This window comes from Pseudophryne corroboree, chromosome 8, assembly GCF_028390025.1.
Source record: "Pseudophryne corroboree isolate aPseCor3 chromosome 8, aPseCor3.hap2, whole genome shotgun sequence".
NCBI lineage: Eukaryota > Metazoa > Chordata > Amphibia > Anura > Myobatrachidae > Pseudophryne > Pseudophryne corroboree.
Window position 1 is genome coordinate 382,541,425 of NC_086451.1, and position 24,348 is coordinate 382,565,772.

General features: G+C 47.8%; 1 protein-coding gene across 1 annotated transcript; it reads left to right on the plus strand.

Moving 5' to 3' along the window:
- Positions 1-1,629: 1,629 nt before the first annotated feature.
- Positions 1,630-23,067, plus strand: LOC134949188 (uncharacterized). Its single transcript, XM_063937633.1, has 3 exons — positions 1,630-1,755; positions 4,262-6,329; positions 22,009-23,067. Exons 2-3 carry the CDS (start codon positions 4,282-4,284, stop codon positions 22,163-22,165), a joined length of 2,205 nt encoding a protein of 734 aa, XP_063793703.1. The 5' UTR covers positions 1,630-1,755; positions 4,262-4,281; the 3' UTR covers positions 22,166-23,067.
- The last annotated feature ends 1,281 nt before the right edge of the window (positions 23,068-24,348 follow it).

Here is a 24,348-nt window from a genome sequence, read left to right on the forward strand (position 1 = left end):
GCTCGCCATGCTTCGGGCATGGTGCCTTCGCTCCGCTACCGCTTCGCTCGGCACACTTTACCGTTCCAATCGTAGTCCATGTGGATCGTAAAGTATGGAAAAGTTCCCCAAAAGAAAAAAAAGTAAAAAAACGCATGTCGACCTTTTCATGTGTCGACCTTTCATGTGTCGACCATTTTGATGTGTCGACCATGTGTCCATGTCGACCATGTCAATGTCGACCAATAGTGGTCGACCTAATGACTGTCGACCATAACATGGTCGACCATGTGAACGGATACCGACTAGCACACATAGTTGAAAGTTTCAGGGGCATGGCCTAATCGCGGATGACATGACCACGCCCCTTATGCAAATTATGGGAAACTAGCCAGGGTCAAGTCCACAGTGGGGGTGCAATCAGTGTGATCGCTTTCCCCTGCACAGGCAGAAGAGGCTGTTGCTTGTAAGCGGCAGCAGCCTCCCTGCTTCATCACAGACCAGGGAGCGTGCCGTGTGCTGGCTGGAGCACAATACTGCCGCTGATAGGACGAGGAGGAGAGGGGGGGGGCAGTGGTCGGCAGTGGACATGGAGAATTAGTACCCACTCCATCCCGTCTCGACTGCGCTGCAGTGTGAGCGGCATTTCCCTCCTTCTCCTCTCAGGCAGCACGGAGATTCAGTGATTCTGTAATCTCCAGCCTCCGCTACCGCTGGAGATTACAGAATCAGTGAGTCCCCACGCTGTGGCATAGCTGCTCCTTCGAGGGGGCCCCCAAAACAGGAGGTCCCAGGGTACTTACCCCCTGCCCCACCTTCCCAACCCCCCTTTATCTGGCTCTGCATACTATACAAGGTAAACAAAATGAGTGCAGATGTGAAAACTTGGAAATTTGCATGTACATGCAGTGGTATGGCAGAGGTATGCACACACCAGCAGAATGTATTGACCTAATTAGCAGTCCAGTCCTTACCCAGTAGAGTGGTTTATTGAGGATAGTAGGTACAGCCATACTCACCGTGGTTACACTGGTTAAAACATGAAGTAGAGCTTGTAGCAAAGCGGGGTTGTAGCAGCTCATCAGCCAGTGTCTGTATACAAGGTGCAGGTAGCAGTGCAGGGTGCTGGAACAACGATAAAAGAGCAGGTAATGCAGGATCTCTATGTCACTCTACACAGTAACAAGATGGAGCAGCACATGCACAGTACTATCTACAGCGGCCATCTTGGTCAGGGAATGAAGCCTCCCTAGAGGAACAATCTAGGAGTAAGGGCAGAAACGCACTCTTATACCAACACAAACAAAGGCAAGGGAGCGCCCAGACCTGGGGACATTGGGTAACACGCAGCACACATACTTTGTGGCATGCGGAGGGCATTTAGCTAGCTGCACATTTGGTCTGCTCAGTGCCTGCCCTCCCACTTTCTCTTATTCTTACAAATATAAATCACTGTATATTTGCGGGTATTGTTGGTAGCTGACACAGTAGTGCTGAGGTATGGCTTCACCTCAAAATAATACTAATAAAGCCACCTCCACTCAGCTACTGGACCCACAAAGCCCAGCTGTCATTGCTGTCCCAGTGTCTCTGCACCTGCTCAGTGAGCTCAGCTGGAATTGCTGCTGCTGCTGCTGCTGCCACCACCTCAGTTCGGTCCACATAGCCTAACTGTCAACATCCTGGACATCAGGTCAAAGCTGCAGCAACGGCCTACCACTAACTGCAGCCAGAGGGCGATACAGATTACCCCACCTTCTCCACTGTCTGGCACAGGTTGGTCTAATACTGTAGTTCCTCCATCTTGTCGCTACATACCCATGCTATACCACTTACATCTACATCTCTCACATCCTTCCATAGTGCACATACTCACTTGTCCTTCTCTCCCTCCTACTCACTGCCCCCACACTTCTCTCTCAAGCATTTGATATTTCCTCACTACTGGATGAAACTTGCTCTTATGCCGACTTCCTCCACTATACACATTCATCCTTTCATCTTATAGCACTTCACCTTCCAAACAAACATATTTCACATCTCTAATATCCACCCAGTCTTTTGGGTGTTGACTCCACCAGCCCCCCCCCCCCCGCCCCCCCCACCCCCCCCCCTGCCCCTGATATTGTCATCTATTTCAACCAAATATCAACATTATTCTACTACAGGCTATTTCCTCATGCCAAATGCTGCATATTCCATCCACTTTCTCCTGATTCCACCCTCTGCACATTCTCTCTAGTGAAAGACAAAGCGGTTTATTTACAATACAAAGCATTGGGATGTAAAAACAATGCCCTTTTAAATATTGGGCCTAAGCATGATCAGAAGCACCCGGTTGTAACCTTAGTAAATAGTCCCTAAAGTCTCTTTTCTTCATCTCAACACAAACTGCCCCTCAACCTTATTCCCTCCAAACTTCCCTGCCCTCTCATAGCAGGCTCCTTCCTCAGCCTGTCTCTCCCAGGTACATTTGCTTCCTCATTTAAACATGTGCTCATCTCACCAGTTAGGAAAAATATTCACATTCCACTGTGTAAATATCATTTATGTATATGCATGCTAGGGAGGCCAATCCCGGGCCATTTTTTCAATCCCAGGTATCGGGATTGAAAAATGGTCAATCCCAGAATTCCTGGGATACACAGGAATGGCTTTTAACTGTGTCCAGCTGTCCCCCACGCCCTGTCCCGCAGACATAAATACACTTACAAACCTGCGGCGGGTGAATGCAGAGGGAGCAGGCTGCATGCGGGAGGAGGCGGCGGGTGAGTGCAGGGAGAACCGGGAGCAGCTGGCGGGTGAGTGCAGGGGGAGCCGGGAGGAGGCGGCGGGTGAAGACTGCAGTACCTTCCGGCTCTGCAACTGCTGACAGCGCAGCAAGACCTCACAGTCACAGGTCACACTGCGCGGGGGAGCCAGGAGCAGGAAGCTGGGCAGCGTCTGAGCATCCTGAGGACACTCAACACTGATCCCTCAATCCCCGGGATTGGAGCTTCCAATCTCGGGATTGAATCCTGGCCATTTTGGGGCCTAAATCCCTGGATCCCGCCGATCCCGATCCCGGGATTGGCTTCCCTAATGCACGCCCCCTCTTCTTCAGTCAACAATTCACCATTGTCCCTTATGATACAGTTCTATCCTCCTCTAGAGTCTCTACTTCTTGCATCACATTCACCTGCACTATGAAACAGAAGGTTCACTAAAAACATCTGAGCCTCTAGTGATAAGCTCATTTTCAGGCTCACACACTTTGGGACTGACCGTCATTCAAAGCAACAATGATGACCAATGACACAGAAGGGGAGGGAGTTAGGATGGTTGGTGTGCACTGCACTCACCCTGGAAAAGAGCAAGGCCATAATTCTAATAAATAACATAAAGAGCTGGACATATTTCTGGTACAGCATCTGGGGGAATACACCATGGGGACCTATGAAGAGCTGAGGCATGTGTGAGGGGACACCAGAAGTGCTGTAAGACATTGCAGTGGTCACAGGTGGCTAGGGATGAGTTGATTGCTACCGTTCTCTGTTCTGATCTGCAGACGCATGGAGGCATAGCAGTATGTGACAGCGCTGTTTCCTAGCAAACTGATAGAAAGCAAACACTGTACAGTATGCAGGTTACTGGTTCACCTACTAACTTTCACCATCACCGACTGAGCTTCTAACCCTCTAACCATGTTCAGCTAAATGTTTACTATAAATAGTAGAAAATCACCTATACAGATGTCTACTCATCTACCTAGCCTTTTTGCATCACATGGGGCAATTTAGACCCCCGGCGATTCCCATAATTTCATACTGTTTTCCTGAATTTTACGTCTTCTTGACATTAAAGCCGGACACCTATTAATTTGTAGTGTCATAGGTACTAAGGAGTAATATTTTTGTCCCAAAGCAATTGGTATAAACTTTCAGGTTAAGCACTATGATGTCACCAGTCATATCGGACCTCTGTCTGTTGCCTTTCTACCCAGAATAGCAAATTAATGGCTAATGAAGCTACTTAATCTGTCGGTGTCAGTAGTCAGGGTACCCTTGCATTGCTCTTTTCTCACACTAGTGATGTGAATAAGACTGAAAAAGTCACTCATTTTTTAAAAAGTCCCTGGTGGGACGCATGGCAGTGACTAAGTCACAAAGTCCATGACGCACTAAATGGGGCTGCTTGACACAATTTGATGATAGGTGCTCGAGGACACATCTGTATAATTGTTTTCATTTGTACAGTATGTTCTAAAGGTACTGACCACATCATTCTTTGTTGTCCTGTCTAGGTGTATAGTGAGCAGTCAAAATGGGTAATACATCATCTGGCGCAAGTCAAGGGCCAAACCAGAAGAAAATCTTAAAGCAAAAGGTGGTGAAAGCCTCTGATGTATGCGCTAAAAGTTTGTTAATGCAACATGTAGAAGAAGAGCAAGTGTTATTGGGGTCCATGGCAGAAGACATAGGAGAGGAATGCATTAGACATATTCCTCTGGAAGGGGCCAGCTTTGAATCAGTGGAATGCAAATCACCACCGATAACACATCCAGACACTAATATCAAATGCCAATTTATAGATGTACCTACTTTGGAAAAGAGGCAAGAAGAAAAAAGTTTTACAGGGTCTGAAATTCCACCATCAGAAATGATGGTGAAAAAAGAAGATAACATTGAGGGCAAAAAGAAAGCGGCAGGCGACCCGACATTTAAGGATACTGCTGCCAAGTTGCCACAGGTGCCTACTTTTCCATCTGTAATGCTTTCACACAATAGCCAGATGTGTACCAGCAGAACATTGCATAAAGCAGATGATGCAGCCACTCTATTAGATGGTAGCCGGACAGTGGGCGAAAAGGATAAAGCTCAGACATTTGTTGCAAAACCATCACCTGCATTACAAGTGGGAATTACCAAAGTTCATCCCAGTATTATACCCTCTATGGACATTATGGGCGCAGAAACTGAAAACATTAAACGAGAACCAGCTGACACATCAGATCTTATGAAGCCCTCACCAAGGGAATATCAGCCTTTCAGGATGTATCAGCCCAAAACAAAACTGCCAGTAGCCACACAATTAGCACCATCAACAGGTTTCTCATATGCAGATATCCTCAAGCACAGCTTACCAGTAATGCCTCCTCAGAAGCTCTCAGATGCTAGGCCTGTGGGCACACAACAGAAGGATGCTTCAGTGGTTGCAACCAGGCTTAGATCTCTTTTTAGAGGTGAGAAAATGTTGACAATGCAGCAAACATGCACTAGAGGTCAGGAAACAACCAGTGCAGAGAAGCAGGAAGGGGTTCAGAATACAGAGATAATAAAGAGAGCGCAATTCAGCAATAAGTTTGGAGGAATCTATCATAGAAAATCAGAGAACTTGCAGGAGAAGATGACCACTACAAACCCAAAGACAGAGGACACTAAGCAAGCACCAGTGGATTCAAACAGACCTGTGAGTCCACTGTGTTTTACATACACAGGTGAAAAGCCCAAATATGACTGGATTTCTCCCCCTAAAATGCCACAGGAATATTTCACAGTCAGTGAGTCTTGTAATAGAGAGGAGAAGACTCAAGCCTTTGTGCCAGAACACTTAGATATGTTACACAGAAAGGACCAAGAAAAGGTACATGACATAATCACATCTAGGCCAAGAGATCTTATTCCTGAGAACTTTACAGATTCTTCCATTAGGAACCCACCAGAACACAGACCTGGCTCTTTTGCCGGAACTGACAAGCAAGGAGTGTTGTCTAAAACTAGTCCAGTTTCAAAGCAATGCAAGTCTACGCAGGAAGTCACTGACTGTGCCACTACTTTTAGTAAACTTGGAGCGATACCTAAGAAAAAAGTGGAAGCTGTACTACCACAAGCCAAGGATCTATCAACTCTGAAATCTGCATCATCAAAGGGGCATTCAATTAAACAGCCCCGCGGCCAACGAAAATCCCCACGGAAGCCGCCTAAAGACAAGGCTGCCCCACAAACAAACATCTTCCCACCACAGACTGGGAGAATTGACCAAACTCTAGTGAAGCACCAGATTAATGTCTCTGATTGGAATAAACCATTACCTATTGATCCTCATTTGACACAGATACAAACAGAGGAATCTACAAATTCTAAACACTCAGCTCAGTCTCTCCCAGTAGTGAAGAAAGCAGCATCTGATGAACTCACTGCGTGTACACAAACTCAGACTGACAACATAATTCTGGATGAGAAAACTCAGGATCCTGCACCAGCAGAACCGCCTCCCACAATATGGAAAGATTTCTATGTAGACACCACTTGCACTAAGAAATGTAGGTGCAAACATCGTCCAGGAAAGCTACCCCCAAATGTAACAACGTGGTAAGTATATTATGTCATCATTAACTCATTGGGGTCAATCCAATTAGATGTGAGTTACCGAATGCGACTTTGTTTCTGAAACTCGCAGACTCTGCACGAATGCGAGCACCCGAAAATTCTGCAATCCAATTAAAAATGCCTATTTGCAGTACTCACAGCTCGGGTTTGTGAATTGTCTGCCAAATAAGTTGTGAGAAAAATGCATGAAAAGTGGGTGACCTTCCAGGACCCACAAAAAGTTAAAATGTAATTTGCAGAATCATATAGTGGGCTTGAGGAAAGTATTGGAGGTTTTTAAATGGTGATAATAAGCTGATTTGTGCATATAAAAAAATAAGTTAAATAATTATAAAAATAATTTATTTATTTATTTTTCATTTTTACTCAGAATAAAACAAGGAAAAAAGAAAAAAAACGAGATTTATGTCAAGAACTTACCTTTGTTAAATCTCTTTCTGCGAGGTACACTGGGCTCCACAAGGATAGACATTAAGGTGTAGAGTAGGATCTTGATCCGAGGCACCAACAGGCTCAAAGCTTTGACTGTTCCCAGAATACACAGCGCCGCCTCCTCTATAACCCCGCCTCCCTGCACAGGAGCTCAGTTTTTAGTTAACCAGCCCAATGCAGTAGCAGGAAAAGAGACGACAACGGTTAGTAGTCACATACACCATACTCTCACGACAGAAGTGTCAGCGGCTAATGCCATACCAACCCAAAGAAGCTAAGTGCGTCAGGGTGGACGCCTTGTGGAGCCCAGTGTACCTTGCAGATAAAGATTTAACAAAGGTAAGTTCTTACCATAAATCTCGTTTTCTGCTGCGGGGTACACTGGCTCCACAAGGATAGACATTGGGAATGACCTAAAGCAGTTCCTTATGGGAGGGGTACAAGAACCCGGCGTCCAAAGGAAGCATCCTGGGAAGCAGCAGTATTAAAGGCATAGAACCTTATGAACGTGTTCACTGAGAACCACGTAGCCGCCTTGCACAATTGTTCAAGGGTCGCACCATGGCAGGCCGCCCAAGAAGGTCCAACGGACCGAGTAGAATGGGCCGTAATGTGAGCAGAAGCTGACAGACCAGCCATCACATAAGCATGTGCAATCACCATTCTAATCCATCTGGCCAAAGTCTGCTTGTGAGCAGGCCAGCCACGTTTGTGAAAACCAAACAGAACAAAGAGAGAATCAGATTTCCTAATAGAAGCAGTTCTCTTGACATAGATACGGCGAGCCCGTACCACATGCAAAGACCGCTCTTTGGGAGACAAGTCAGGAGAGACCAGGGCCGGAACCACAATCTCCTGGTTAAAGTGGAACGAAGATACCACCTTAGGTAAATATCCGGGACGAGTTCGAAGAGCCGCCCGGTCATGGTGAAAAATCAGATATGGGGAACTACAGGACAAGGCACCCAAATCCGACACTCTTCTAGCTGAAGCAATAGCCAGCAGAAACACCACCTTAAGGGAAAGCCACTTAAGTTCAGCTGAACCAAGAGGTTCAAATGGAGACTCTTGTAACGCCTCCAAAACCACCGACAAGTCCCAAGGAGCCACAGGCGTGACATAGGGAGGTTGGATACGCAACACACCCTGAGTAAAGGTATGCACATCAGGTAAGGTCGCAATTTTTCTCTGAAACCACACCGACAAGGCAGATATTTGAAGCTTGAGGGAGGCCAGACGCAGGACTAAGTCCAGGCCCTGCTGAAGAAAAGCCATTCTAAACTTGGAAGCGTCATAATCGTTAGATGCGCACCAAACCAAGTAAGAATGCCAGACCCTATAGTAAATCCGAGCCGAAGCCGGTTTCCGGGCCCGCAACATAGTTTGAATGACCGCCTCAGAAAACCCTTTAGCCCTTAAGACGGAAGCTTCAAGAGCCAACGCCGTCAAAGACAGCCGGGCTAGTTCCTGGTAGACACAGGGGCCCTGAACGAGGAGGTTTGGGCGTTGTGGAAGTAGAATTGGACGCTCTGACGATAGGCCTTGCAGGTCTGAAAACCAGTGCCGTCTGGGCCACGCCGGAGCTAGAAGCAGAATTCCTTTTTCTTGCTTGAACTTCCGAATTACCCTGGGCAGGAGTGACACCGGAGGGAACACGTACGGCAGCCAAAACCTCCACGGCACCGCCAGCGCATCCACGAATGCTGCTTGAGGATCCCTTGTCCTTGCTCCGAAGACCGGAACCTTGTGATTGTGTCGAGACGCCATCAGATCTACGTCTAGAAGACCCCACTTTTCCACTAGGAGTTGAAACACTTCTGGATGGAGGCCCCACTTGCCGGCATGTACGTCTGACGACTGAGAAAGTCCGCTTCCCAATTCAGGACTCCCGGAATGAAGATTGCCGATATGGCCGGTAGATGGCGTTCCGCCCAATGTAGAATCCGTGAGACTTCCTTCATTGCCAGACGGCTTCGAGTGCCGCCTTGATGATTTATGTAAGCCACTGTGGTGGCGTTGTCCGACTGCACTTGAACAGGACGGTTCTGAATTAAATGCTGGGCTAGGTTCAATGCATTGAAGACCGCCCGCAATTCCAGAATGTTGATTGAGAGGAGGGACTCCTCCTTGGTCCACCGACCCTGAAGGGAGTGTTGCTCCAGCACCATGCCCCAACCTCTTAGACTGGCATCTGTCGTTAACAGGACCCAGTTGGATATCCAGAAGGGACGGCCCCTGCACAATTGTTGGTCCTGGAGCCACCAGAGCAGCGACAGACGGACCTCCGGAGTCAATGAGATCATTTGAGACCTGATCCGGTGAGGCAGGCCATCCCACTTGGCTAGAATCAGTCTCTGGAGGGGGCGAGAATGGAATTGAGCATACTCCACCATGTCGAATGCTGATACCATGAGGCCCAGCACCTGCATCGCCGAGTGTATCGACACTTGCGGACGAGAAAGGAAGCTTCAGGACTTTCTCCTGACACAAGAAGAACCTTTGGTTGTGAGTGTCCAATAGCGCTCCCAGATGCACCATGCTCTGAGCAGGGATCAGGGAGGATTTCTTTCAGTTGATGAGCCACCCGTGGGCTTGTAGAAACTGGACCGTCATATCTAGATGATGTAGGAGAAGTTCTGGGGAATTTGCCAGGATTAACAAGTCGTCCAGATACGGCAGTATCCTGACCCCTTGACAGCGGAGTACCACCGTCATCACCGCCATAACTTTGGTGAAGACTCGCGGAGCCGTTGTTAAACCAAATGGTAACGCCCAAAACTGGTAATGGGGGTTGCCAATAGCAAACCTCAGGTATTGCTGATGTGACGCTGCTATAGGAATATGCAGGTAAGCATCCTGTATGTCCAGGGAGACCATGTAGTCCCCAGGTTCCAAGGCCAGAACTATAGAGCTTCCATACGGAACTTGGAAACCTTCACAAACCTGTTCAATGCCTTGAGGTTGAGAATGGGCCGGGAGGACCCATTCGGTTTCGGGACTAGAAACAGCGGAGAATAGTACCCCCGGCCCCTCTGCGCAAGAGGCACCTGTACTACGACTCCTGTATCCAGGAGGGTCTGTACCACCGAATGCAAAGTGTTTGCCTTTGTCTGGTCCAACGGGACGTTTGTCGGTTTGTCAGGCAAAATCGATGAGGGGTTCGGTTTTTGAAGGCTATGGCGTAACCCCGAGTGACGACTTCCCGTACCCAGGCATCTGAAGTGGTCTTCAACCATTCCTGGGTATACCCTAGAAGCCTCCCCCCACCCTGGGATCCCCCAGGTGGAGACCTGCCCCGTCATGCGGCAGGCTTATTGGCCTTGGAAGCTGGCTGACGGGCCGCCCAGGCTCTTTTTGGCTTTGGCTTACCAGGTTTGGAAGTGCGGGCCTGCTTGTTGTATGCCTGACCTTTTGCTTTACCTGAAGGACGAAAGGGGCGAAAGGAAGTACCTTTAGCCTTCGACACAGAAGGAGCGGTACTTGGCAGACAGGCAGTTTTGGCAGTAGCCAAGTCAGCCACAATCTTATTTAAGTCCTCCTCAAACAGAATATCTCCCTTGAAAGGGAGTACCTCCAGGGTTTTTCTAGAGTCCAGATCCACAGACCAGGATCTCAGCCACAATATCCGGCAAGCCAGGATTGACGTAGTAGAGGCCTTGGCTGCTAGGATACCGGCATCAGAAGCCGCCTCTTTAATATAGCGAGAAGCTGTGACAATATATGACAAGCATTGTCTAGCATGGTCAGAAGAGACTTCAGCTTCTAACTCCAAGGCCCATGCTTCAATAGCCTCTGCAGCCCATGTTGCTGCAATAGTGGGCCTTTGTGCAGCACCCGTGAGGGTGTAAATCGCTTTTAGACAACCCTCCACACGTTTATCCGTAGGCTCTTTTAGAGACGTGACGGTAGTGACAGGTAGAGCTGAGGAAACCACCATCCTAGCCACATGTGAGTCTACTGGAGGAGGCGTTTCCCAATTCTTAGGCAGCTCTGGTGCGAGGAGATAGCGAGCCAGCATCTTCTTTTGAGGCACAAACTTCGTACCCGGGTTTTCCCAGGGTTCCTGATGTATATCCACTAGGTGATCAGAGTGAGGTAAAACTTGTTTAACCACCTTCTGACGCTTGAACCTATCTGGTTTCTTAGGAGGGACTGATGGCTCGGAATCATCCGTAATCTGTAGAATTAATTTAATAGCCTCCAAAAGATCAGGAACATCCACATGTGAACTACCCTCCCCATCAGCAGTATCTGAGTCAGAACCTGTGGGGTCAGTGTAAGTGCCGTCTTCATCCGACGAGGTGTCAGTGACAGCAGTGGATTGTGAGGAGACAAGTGCTCGCTTAGAGGACCCCTTGGGCTTTGGCGAACGATGGTCAGACTTTTTAGTAGTCAGGGACTGGTTCAACTTCTTCAATTGAGCAGATAAATCGTCCGCCCACGGCGGGTTAGCTGCAGGGACCACATACGGTTGTACCGGCATTGGGGGTCCCATAGGGGGTGTTAGTTTATTAACTAGCGTATGTAGAAGCGTGGAAAAAGTGGCCCACGGTGGGTCATTATGTACCTCCGTTGCCACAGTCCCACTGGGGGGCAAGGAGCCCCCAGAACCAGAACCCACAGCTGCTATATTCTCCTCATAGGGATCTGTGGCTTCAGCAACACCGGCAGTGTGTTTAGCCCCAGAACCGTTACCCTCAGAAGCAGACATGATATAACTTGCAGTATCAGGTAACACAGTACAATTGGCAGCAGCACAATACCTCTTACCCAAACCCCTGCGCAGTGTAGTCAGCACTAGCAGAGATATGGTGACTAAATCACAGAGAAAAATACGTATTAAAGTATATCTTTGTGAAAATCCTATATCAATATAAAACCTGAAGCACCAAGCCCCCTCAGGTTACAGAATATAGGGATAGCAAGTTGAGTGAAAGACACAAAATGGACACCACTCAGCTATCTAATGCACACACAGATAGTCACAGTTTGTACAATGCAGAGATTATTACTAACAATAATACTGCACTGGACTAGCTTATATATATAGCTATATAGTCAATAGATATAACACTGCATAGTAAGAACTGGATGTATATCACAGGGTAATTGTACTAGAAACCCCTGACTAAATGCACTCTTTCTTAACTAGCACTGTCTAAAAAGGCAGGTAGAATACTTAAGTGTCATGTAAAGTCACAGCACTGACAACCAGGCGGCTTTACACAGGAGGATTTGCCCAAGCAGTCCCAGGAACAGTGAAGCTGAGAGATAATGGCGCCCGGACACTGACAGGGAGTGAGGGAGAGACAGATATGCAGCTCCAGGGCGGGAACATTTGCGGGAAATGGCGCCCTGGGGCTGGGGGAGGGGCTTCAGGTCTATGCCTTATCCCCCTGCTGGCAAAACCACCGGGTACTGTGGGCTACTGAAAATGGTTTAGAGAGAAAACCTGACCTGCACCCATGCCCTGGTGATCTATTGGGATCGCCTGTACTGCCACAGTGTCCACCGCCAGCGCTCGCGGCCCGCCTCCCACTGACCGCGCCGGATCGCGATCCAGACTGGGTCCCGCTTGCGGGACCCACTCACCACCTCCCGAAGCGCGGCCACGCAAACCCGGAGAGCCCCCGTCGTGTGTGCCTGACGTGAAGAAAACCGGAGCCTCCTGCTGTAGTTACCCGGCAACCAGGGCTCGGGAGTGTACAGCGCCGCTGGGGAGATCTGGAGCTGCAGCATTGAATGTCTTCTGACATTTACCACCGCTGCTGCCCTTGTAGTCTTCACTTTTTTCTTCAAAAAAAGCTCTTCTTAGGGCTGCCTGGAGCAGCCCCTCTGTTATGTGCCTGCTTACTGCAGCACCAACTACAAAACTGGGCTCCTGTGCAGGGAGGCGGGGTTATAGAGGAGGCGGTGCTGAGCATTCTGGGAACAGTCAAAGCTTTGAGCCTGTTGGTGCCTCGGATCAAGATCCTACTCTACACCCCAATGTCTATCCTTGTGGAGCCCAGTGTACCCCGCAGCAGAAAAAGGAATAAAACACTTTTGGGTTACTTTGATACGACTACAAAAATAAATAAAAAAAAGCTAAAAAGCTATTATATTAAAAAAAAAAAAAACTCTAAACTTGCGGTGAATAAAGCAACAACTCAGTTGATTTTAGGGTATTTTTGCCATTTTAAAAAATTACATGTATTTATTGGACTAATTAAGCTAATTGGAAACTTCCAATTGCCTATTTAGTCACCAGGTAAGGGGGTAGGGGGTGTCCAAGGGGTTCTGCACAGTATCCCGAAAATGTAACCTTGAAATAAAGATTATCCCTACCAACTATCACCCTCAGGGAGGTGCGAACAGAAAACTGCGAGTTTACTCTGACGGGTTCAGTGCAAGTTTCTAAATGAATTACAAAATGAATTCGGAATGCAAATTTGCAAAGAAAACGGGAACTCGCACCTCTGAGACAGTGCCCCGCACCTAACTGGACTGACCTCACTGTCTTATTCTCAAAAATTTCAGAAAAAAGTTCTAACACTGCATATAGCAACACAGTTTAACTATTTCTGTTTGTGTATTTTAAGAATAAGTTATGCTACACCCCCCCCAAACTGTTTTTTTTTTTGGGAGGGGGCTGCTGTCATATTGGGCAATAACAAAGACAGAACATTTTTATTGCCCTATACTGTTCCCTGTTTGGATTCTCCAATGGCAGATATTCTGAAGGGGCCCACTAATTACTGTACAGGTAAGATTGGCATCATAGAAGTTGATGTATCAGAATTGTGTAACTGGATAAATCATATGCCATATTTCTATCATTACTCCTACAGAGGATAGTCCCATACTACCAGTTTTAATAGGTGACACCCCACAAACTTTTGTCCAAAGGGGCCACATACCAGGTACTATGGAGCGGGAGGGTGGTCAGTGTATTGCAAGTTTGGTGGGATTTGGGGCTCAGTCCTGCAGCACAGCCATGTCATGTCTCTGACTGCAGGGACAGTTGGGAGGTACAGTATGGCATACATGCCGACATCCTGGCTGCTCTCTCCGGGAGAGAGCAGCCAGGTCGGCTCAGCAGGGGGGCGGGGTTATGACACGGATAAGGGGCGGGGCGGAGGCAAAACGGGGCGGGCGGAGGTGGAACAGGGGAGGGGTTATCACGGTACTTCATTTTAAGCCACGCCCCCTGTTATGTAATGCCGCGATTACCGCCATTATACAGCAGGGGGCGTTGCTATGATGACGCGATTCAGCAAGAATCGCGTCATCGACTGCCCGGACCGCCCACTTTACTCACTAAGTGGGCGGCCGGGCAGGGGGGCCCCTAAAAAAACGGGAGACTTGCCTGCTCTTACGGGGGGCGGGAGGGTCACCCGATTTTCGGGAGCCTCCCGCCCATTCCGGGAGAGTAGGCAAGTATGCAGTATGGGCAGGGACAGTTCTAGCCCTTGTGGCGCCCCGGGCAAAAATAGGGGCGTGGCTTCATAAACGGACGTGGTCAGTTATGCTCCCTGTAGAGTTGTGCCCCCGTTTGTGCCCCCAGTAGAGTTGTGCCCCCAGTAGAGTTGTGCCCCCGTTTGTGCCCCCAGTAGAGTTGTGCCCCTGTTTGTGTCCCCAGTAGAGTTGTGCCCCCAGTAGAGTTGTGCCACTTACAAAAATAAAATAAAAATTAATACTCACCATCCCAGCTCCTGATTCCCGACCACTGCTGCCCTCCGTCTCCGGCCGCCGGCGCAGCTCCTCTGATCTATGGGAGAGACCGCATCTACCGAGGACCGGGGGCACCAGTAGCGGATCTTGATACGGAGGCGGCACCCCCCGGAAGGCGGCGCCCCGGGCAAAAATCCTGCGTGCCCGTAGCAAGATCCGCTACTGAGTATCTGCCATTATGTTGCTTTGCAGTGCGGGTCAGCTCTATGGTAAACAGTATGGAGGGACCACACAGTGTTTGTCCTGCTGTACTACTGTATGCACAGGAGATCTACTTCTTTCTTATGTACAAACCAAGCACAGGATAGCCAGGCACTACTGCAGATTCAGAGTTACTGTACATGACATTGACTGGGATATTATTTAAGTACTGTAGCAAAATCATATGATTTGCATGTGAAGACAAAAACTGACCCAAACCTGTACAAACAAATGGCATTACATGGAAATGCATTTTCTCTGACGTCCTAGTGGATGCTGGGGACTCCGTCAGGACCATGGGGATATAGCGGCTCCGCAGGAGACAGGGCACAATAATAAAAGCTTTAGGATCAGGTGGTGTGCACTGGCTCCTCCCCCTATGACCCTCCTCCAAGCCTCAGTTAGATTTTTGTGCCCGACGAGAAGGGTGCAATCTAGGTGGCTCTCCTGAGCTGCTTAGAATAAAAGTTTAAGTTAGGTTTTTTATTTTCAGTGAGTCCTGCTGGCAACAGGCTCACTGCTACGAGGGACTTAGGGGAGAGAAGTAAACTCACCTGCGTGCAGGATGGATTTGCTTCTTAGGCTACTGGACACCATTAGCTCCAGAGGGAGTCGGAACACAGGTCTCACCCTGGGGTTCGTCCCGGAGCCGTGCCGCCGACCCCCCTTGCAGATACCGAAGTTGAAGAGGTCCAGAGGTCCAGAAACAGGCGGCAGAAGACTTTCAGTCTTCATAAGGTAGCGCACAGCACTGCAGCTGTGCGCCATTGTTGTCAGCACACTTCACCAACAGTCACCAACTGTCACTGAGGGTGCAGGGCGCTGGGGGGGGCGCCCTGGGCAGCAATGTATAATACCTTTTTATGGCTAAAATACATCACATATAGCCCTTGAGGCTATATGGATGTATTTAACCCCTGCCAGATCTCACAAACTCCGGGAGAAGAGCCCGCCGAAAAGGGGGCGGGGCCTATTCTCCTCAGCACACGGCGCCATTTTCCTGCTCAGCTCTGCTGTGAGGAAGGCTCCCAGGCTCTCCCCTGCACTGCACTACAGAAACAGGGTTAAAACAGAGAGGGGGGGGCACTTATTTGGCGATATGATTACATATATAAAAATGCTATAAGGGAAAACACTTGTATAAGGGGTTGTCCCTGTATAATTATAGCGTTTTTGGTGTGTGCTGGCAAACTCTCCCTCTGTCTCCCCAAAGGGCTAGTGGGGTCCTGTCCTCTGTCAGAGCATTCCCTGTGTGTGTGCTGTGTGTCGGTACGTGTGTGTCGACATGTAGGAGGACGATGTTGGTGAGGAGGCGGAGCAAATTGCCTGTATTGGTGATGTCACTCTCTAGGGAGTCGACACTGGAATGGATGGCTTATTTAGGAATTACGTGATAATGTCAACACGCTGCAAGGTCGGTTGACGACATGAGACGGCCGGCAAACAAATTAGTACCTGTCCAGGCGTCTCAGACACCGTCAGGGGCTTGTAAAAACGCCCATTTACCTCAGTCGGTCGACACAGACACGGACACTGACTCCAGTGTCGACGGTGAAGAAACAAACATATTTTCCTTTAGGGCCACACGTTTCATGTTAAGGGCAATGAAGGAGGTGTTACATATTTCTGATACTACAAGTACCACAAATAAGGGTATTATGTAGGGTGTGAATAAACTACTTGTAGTTTTTCCTGAATCAGATAAATTAAATGAAGTGTGTGATGATACGTGGGTTTCCTCCGATAGAAAATTATTGGCGGTATACCCTTTCCCGCCAGAAGTTAGGGCGAGTTGGGAAACACACCTTAGGGTGAATAAGGCGCTCACACGCTTATAAAAACAAGTGGCGTTACCGTCTCCAGATACGGCAGCCCTCAAGGAGCCAGCTGATAGGAAGCTGAAAAATATCCTAAAAGTATATACACATATACTGGTGTTATACTACGACCAGCAATCGCCTCAGCCTGGATGTGCAGCGCTGAGGGGGCTTGGTCGGATTTCCTGACTGAAAATATTGATACCCTTGACAGGGACAAGATTTTATTGACTATAGAGCATTTTAAGGATGCATTTCTATATATGCGAGATGCGCAGAGGGATATTTGCATTCTGGCATCAAGAGTAAAAGGTGATGTCCATATCTGCCAGACGACAGTGGTCAGGTGATGCAGATTCCAGACGTCACATGGAAGTATTGCCGTATAAAGGGGCGGTCCATCGGACCTGGTGGCCATGGCAACAGCTGAAAAATCCACCTTTTGTTACCCCAAGTCACATCTCAGCAGAAAAGGACACAGTCTTTTCAGTCTCAGTCCTTTCGTCCCCATAAGGGCAGGCGGGCAAAAGGGCCAGTCATATCTGCCCAGGGGTAGAGGAAAGGGAAGAAGACTGCAGCAGGCAGCCCATTCCCAGGAACAGAAGCCCTCCACAGCTTCTGCCAAGTCCGCAGCATGACGCTGGGGCCGTACAAGCGGACTCAGGTGCGGTAGGGGGTCATCTCAAGAGTTTCAGCACGCAGTGGGCTCACTCACAAGTGGACTCCTGGATCCTACACGTAGTATCCCAGGTGTACATTGGAAATTCGAGACGTCTCCCCCTCACAAGTTCCTGAAGTCTGCTTTACCAACGTCTCCCTCCGACAGGGAGGCAGTATTGGGAACAATTCACAGGCTGTATTCCCAGCAGGTGATAATTAAAGTACCCCTTCTACAACAAGGGAAGGGGTATTATTCCACACTATATTGTGGTACTGAAGCCAGACGGCTAGGTGAGATCTGAAATATTTGAACACTTACATACAAGCGTTCAAATCAAGATGGAGTCACTCAGAGCAGTGATAGCGAACCAGGAAGAAGGGGACGATATGGTGTCACTGGATATCAGGGACGCTTACCTACATGTCCAAATTTGCCCTTCTCACCAAGGGTACCTCAGGTTCGTGGTACAGAACTGTCACTATCAGTTCAGACGCTGCCGTTTGGATTGTCCACGGCACCCCGGGTCTTTACCAAGGTAATGGCCGAAATGATGATTCTTCTTAAAAGAAATATGGACGCTTTCCTGATAAGGGCAAGGTCCAGAGAACAGTTGGAGGTCGGAGTAGCACTATCTTAAGTAGTTCTACGACAGCACGAGTGGATTCTAAATATTCCAAAATCGCAGTTTTTTCCGACGACACGTCTACTGTTCCTAGGGATGATTCTGGACACAGTCCAGAAAAGGATGTTTTCTCCCGGAGAAGAAAGCCAGGGAGTTATCCGAGCTAGTCAGGAACCTCCTAAAACCAGGAAAAGTATCAGTGCATCATTGCACAAGGATCCTGTGAAAAATGGTGGTTTCTTACAAAGCGATCCCATTCGGTAGATTTCACGCAAGAACCTTTACGTGGGATCTGCTGGAAAAATGGTCCGGATCGCATCTTCAGATGCATCAGCGGATAACCCTGTCTCCAAGGACAAGGGTGTTTCTTCTGCGGTGGCTGCAGAGTGCTCATCTATGAAAGGGCCGCAGATTCGGCATTCAGGACTGGGTCCTGGTGACCACGGATGCCAGCCTGAGTGGCTGGGGAGCAGTCACACAAGGAAAAAATTTCCAGAGAGTGTGATCGAGTCTGGAGACTTCTCTCCACATAAATATACTGGAGCTAAGGGCAATTTACAATGCTCTAAGCTTAGCAAGACCTCTGCTTCAAGGTCAGCCGGTATTGATCCAGTGGGACAACATCACGGCAGTCGCCCACGTAAACAGACAGGGCGGCACAAGAAGCAGGAGGGAAATGGCAGAAACTGCAAGGATTCTTCGCTGGGCGAAAAATCATGTGATAACACTCTCAGCAGTGTTCATTCCGGGAGTGGAAAACTGGGAAGCAGACTTCCTCAGCAGGCATGACCTCCACCCGGGAGAGTGGGGACTTCATCGGGAAGTCTTCCACATGATTGTAAACCGTTGTGAAAAACCAAAGGTGGACATGATGGCGTCCCGCCTGAACAAAAAACTAGATATTGCGCCAGGTCAAGGGACCCTCAGGCAATAGCGGTGGACGCTCTGGTAACACTGTGGATGTACCAGTCAGAGTATGTGTTCCCTCCTATGCCTCTCATACAAAAAGTACTGAGAATCATAAGAGGGAGATGAGTAAGAATGATACTCGTGGTTCCGGATTGGCCAAGAAGGACTTGGTACCCGAAACTTCAAGAGATGTTCACGGAAGACCCGTGGCCTCTACCTTTAAGAAAGGACCTGCTCCAGCAGGGGCCTTGTCTGTTCCAAGACTTACCGCGGCCGCGTTTGACGGCATGGCGGTTGAACGCCGGATCCTGAAAGGGCATTCCAGATGAAGTCATCCCTACCCTGGTCGAAGACAGGAAGGATGTAACCGCAAAACATTTTCACCGCATTTGGCGAAGATATGTTGCGTGGTGTGGGGCCAAGAAGGCCCCTACAGAGGAATTCCAACTGGGTCGTTTCCTACATTTCCTGAAAACAGGACTGTCTATGGGCCTAAAATTAGGGTCCATTAAGGTTAAAATTTCGGCCCTGTCGAATTTCTTCCAGAAAGAACTGGCTTTAGTGCCTGACGTTCAGATGTTTGTAAAAGGGGTACTGCATATACAGCCTCCTTTTGTGCCCCAGTGGCACCTTGGGATCTCAATGTTGTTTTGAGTTTCCTAAAGTCACATTGGTTTGAACCACTCACCACTGTGGACTTAAAATATCTCACATGGAAGGTGACGATGCTATTAGCCCTGGCTTCAGCCAGGCGTGTGTCAGAATTGGCGGCTTTATCATATATAAAGCCCTTACTTAATTTTTCATTCTGACAGGGCAGAATTGAGGACTCGTCCTCAATTTCTCCTTAAGGTGTTTTCTGTTTTTCACATGAACCAACCTATTGTGGTACCTGCGGCTACTAGGGACTTGGAGGACTCCAAGTTACTTGACGTTGTCAGGGCCCTAAAAAATATGTTTCCAGGAAGGCTGGAGTCAGAAAATCTGACTCGCTGTTTAGCCTGTATGCACCCAACAAGATGGGTGCTCCTGCTTCTAAGCAGACGATTGCTCGCTGGATTTGTAATACAATTCAGTTTACACATTCTGTGGCAGGCCTGCCACAGCCAAAATCGGTAAAAGCCCATTCCAAAAGGAAGGGGCCTCATCTTGGGCGACTGCCCGAGGGGTCTCGGCTTTACAACTTTGCCGAGCAGTTACTTGGTCAGGGGAAAACACGTTTGCCAAATTCTACAAATTTGATACCCTGGCTGAGGAGGACATGGAGTTCTCTCATTCGGTGCTGCAGGGTCATCCGCACTCTCCCGCCCGTTTGGGAGCTTTGGTATAATCCCCATGGTCCTGACGGAGTCCCCAGCATCCACTAGGACGTCAGAGAAAATAAGATTTTACTTACCGATAAATCTATTTCTCGTAGTCCGTAGTGGATGCTGGGCGCCCATCCCAAGTGCGGATTGTCTGCAATACTTGTACATAGTTATTGTTACAAAAATCGGGTTATTCTTGTTGTGAGCCATCTTTTCAGAGGCTCCTTCGTTGTTATCATACTGTTAACTGGGTTCAGATCACAGGTTGTACGGTGTGATTGGTGTGGCTGGTATGAGTCTTACCCGGGATTCAATATCCTTCCTTATTATGCACGCTCGTCCGGGCACAGTATCCTAACTGAGGCTTGGAGGAGGGTCATAGGGGGAGGAGCCAGTGCACACCACCTGATCCTAAAGCTTTTATTATTGTGCCCTGTCTCCTGCGGAGCCGCTATATCCCCATGGTCCTGACGGAGTCCCCAGCATCCACTACGGACTACGAGAAATAGATTTATCGGTAAGTAAAATCTTATTTTCTACAAAGACAGACATTCTATTGTTTTGTAAAATGCAATGATTGCTCTAGTATTGACTAAGTCAAGCTGTAAGCGATAGCTAAATTAGAAATCAACCAAGCCATTAGTACTCCAATTCTACAATTCAATTCACCAGTTAAAAGAAAAAAAATAATAATAAAAAAAAAAAACAGTTAAAAAAGCCCTTATGCCCTTGTGCATAGGATAAATGGCACCAACATAATTTTTTCATTCCTTTTATACTGTGCATGTGCCAGCACCATTTTCCCGGCGATACAGCTGCAAGGCTATTAAATGGGTGCAGTATAGATTTCCTTGACCCAGGAGCCTTGGTGTAGCACACACCCTGTACCCATTACAGATACGCCAGTGATCCTTCCTCTACATATCATGACCCTGCCCACACCATGTAGCCCTGTCCTCTGTCACACATTCACACGCTGGACAGGTCATCACTCCCACATCAGCCTCATGCATCTCCTGCTGCTGCTCTTCTAGCATTTGATTGGCTACAGGCTTTTTAAATCCCGCCCACTTCAGACCTCATCATCCCGGACAAGTAGACAGTTAACACAGAACAGAGTCCTGTCATATGAGGCTCCAATGGAATGTGGCCCTAATACTGTGGTCTTATACAGTTCCATTATTTGTACAATTATACATTATATTTTATCTAAAATATAAAAGTCTTTTTGGATATTTATAGAAAATTAAACTATATATTTTTTTTTATAAATATCAGAAATGCTAATCCTGGTATTTCCGCCAATGACACGAGTATGCACAGTTTTGGGGAGGAAAGTTCATGCCATGGCGGCAACAAGCTGTGAGGAGTTTGTTTTAAACCCAACCATGTTGCCATGAGCTTGAATTCCATATGATTCCCTGTGCCCGCCTCATATGGGTCTCTCACAGGTGCGCCAGTTTCCTCCTTGGATCAAAAACATGTGGTAGGTGAATTGGCTTCTAAGTGAGTCTACAGGAAATGAGATTGTAAGATCCACTGTAGAAAGGGCTGAAGCTCTGTATAATATGTACAATGCTCTGTTCCTGGACTTTCCTGGTAATGTATGATTACCATCACATGTGGTGAGCTAGTTAATTGATAAGAAAGGTGTTTCGCCACAGGTTTCGCCTCATGGAGAGGGTCAGGTAGGCAAGTATGCACCATCTACTGTACATATTATACAGAGCTTCAGCCCTTTCCCCAGTGGATCTTACAATCTCATTTCCTGTAGACTCACTCAGAAGCCAATTCATCTTCCACATGTTTTTGATCTAAGGAGGAAACTGGCGCACCTGTGAGAGACCCATAGGTAGGCAAGTATGAGATGGTGCTATATAATTAGTCATAAATGTGTAAAGGATCATTATGGTGTCATTAGCAGGATAGAAAAAAACAGTTATAGTGTAAGGGAAAAGTTGTATTATATTGGCACTCACATTACCACCTTCACCCACAGGTTGTCAGTGTCAGAGAACAGGCTGGCAGAACCCCCTGGGATCATCACACTAAAATTGGCATCCTCTCTGGTAGTAGGAACCAAACTTCTGCTCGATCACACTGCTTCCACCGTTCCTAGGGACAGCAGTACCACGCAGAGGGAGCAGCTGAAATAAAAGTGAACATGGTGCTGGTCTGAAGTCTGAACTGATAAACATTACGCATACACCCCTCCCTCTCTCCCACATTGCTTACCTTTTCCAAGTTTCCCTGTAATAGTTCTTATTCGTTTAATAGCCTTATTAGAAAATCTTACCTCATCCCGCGATCTCTGTGTCTTCTGCTACAAACATCTGTGGTCTATGGAAGTGGTTTCCAAATGCGGTCCTCAAGGAACTTCAACAGTCCTGGTTTTAGGCATAGTATATCCCTGCTTGTGCACAGATAGTATAATCAAACTGATAGGTACAAATTTAAATCACCTGTATCAAAGCATGGCTATTCTTAAAACCTGGACCGTTGGGGTGCCTTGACGAACGCCTTTGCGAACCATAGGTCTATGAAGTAGTGAACTTTAAACAACTTCTACTGGAATGGTGAGGACGAGCTGTGTTTGGTTATCCACAATAAACATTTTTCTATGATATTTAATCCTCAGGACTCGGCTATTGAGATGAGTCCTTTAAGGTGTTAGCTCTCTCTGCCAGAGAAGAATCTTGACCTGTAGGCATCTGATAATTTGCTAACTTGCCAAAAGCTGCATTACCAACCAGGAAGGGTTTGAACTGTGTGGAGGATTTTTATTTGTTACATTGTGAAGATATTATGTCTACTCCAAGTGCTAGGGGTAATCTTACCTACAGCCACTGACTCACCTATAAGGCAGTAATAAAGAACAATTGGCAATACATGGATCCATAATCAATACTGACAGTATACATGTCTACAACTATATGCTACTTTATGACCCCGGGAGTCCAAGATTATTATATACATTCATATATTTTGTATGTTATATTGTAAAATGTTATATTTCTTTTTTTCTTTTTTTTACGATTAGTAAATTGTTCTCATGTTATCTAGCATTTTGGTGTGGTTTTTTTTAGCACGGCAGCCACTAAGAATTTCTAATGCTCCTTTATTTCTATTTATTGCTATTCAGTGCATCCGGAAAGTATTCACAGCGCTTCACTTTTTCCACATTTTGTTATGTTACAGCCTAATTCCAAAATGGAATAAATTCATTTTTACCTCAAAATTCTACACAGAATACCCCATAATGACAACGTGAAAAAGGGTGTTTGAGATTTTTGCAAATTTATTAAAAATAAAAAACTAAGAAATCACATGTACATAAGTATTCACAGCCTTTGCTCAATACTTTGTTGATGCACCTTTGGCAGCAATTACAGCCTCAAGTCTTTTTGAATATGATGCCACAAGCTTGGCACACCTACCTTTGGGCAGTTTCGGCCATTTGCAGCACCTCTCAAGCTTCATCAGGTTGGATGGGAAGTGTCGGTGCACAGCCATTTTCAGATCTCTCCAGAGATGTTCAATCGGATTCAAGTCTGGGCTCTGGCTGGGCCACTCAAGGACATTCACTGAGTTGTCCTGAAGCCGTCCTCCTTTGATATCTTGGCTGTGTGCCTAGGGTTGTTGTCCTGCTGAAAGATGAACCGTCTCCTCAGTCTAAGGTCAAGAGCGCTCTGGGGAAGGTTTTCATCCAGGATGTCTCTGTACATTGCTTCCCTCTATCCTGACTAGTCTCCCAGTTCCTGCCACTGAGAAACATTACCACAGCATGATGCTGCCACCACCATGCTTTACTGTAGGGATCAGGGCTGACATCAGAAATGATGGGGCCCGCGACTGACCCCCACAAGGCAGGGCCCCCACCACCACCACCACCACCACACACACTGTCCGCTCCCCCCCCCCCCTTTCCTGCATTCCCCAAACTTTACCTTTTGAGGGGGCCCCAGGTGTTTGTAGTCAGGATCATGGGTCCAGGTCAGCTGCCTGCCTGCGCATCGGCAGGCAGCCATGGAGGGACAGAGCGCATCGGAGGGGCAGCCACAGAGGGACAGAAGCAGAGCCGTGGCCTGCGGCCATATTCTTAATACAGAGCTTGCCATGAGAAAATCGGAGCACACGGACCGTCAGCCAATCAGGATTGGCTTCCAGTCTGTGAGCTCCGATTGGCTCACGGCCGGCTCTGTATTAACAATACGGCTGTGGAACGCGGCTCTGCCTCTGTCCCTCCGTGGCTGCCTGCCGATGTGCAGGTAGGCAGCTGACCTTGTGTCCCTGATCCTGACTAGAAGCACCCGAGCCCCATCTCAGTCCGGGACTGGAG

Excerpts from the sequence above, each read along its gene's own strand:
- LOC134949188 (XM_063937633.1), top strand. The coding sequence starts at position 4,282 with ATGGGTAATACATCATCTGGCGCAAGTCAAGGGCCAAACCAGAAGAAA. Across the intron at positions 6,330-22,008 it reads CCCCCAAATGTAACAACGTG|GTTGTCAGTGTCAGAGAACA; the intron begins GTAAGTATATTA and ends CTTCACCCACAG.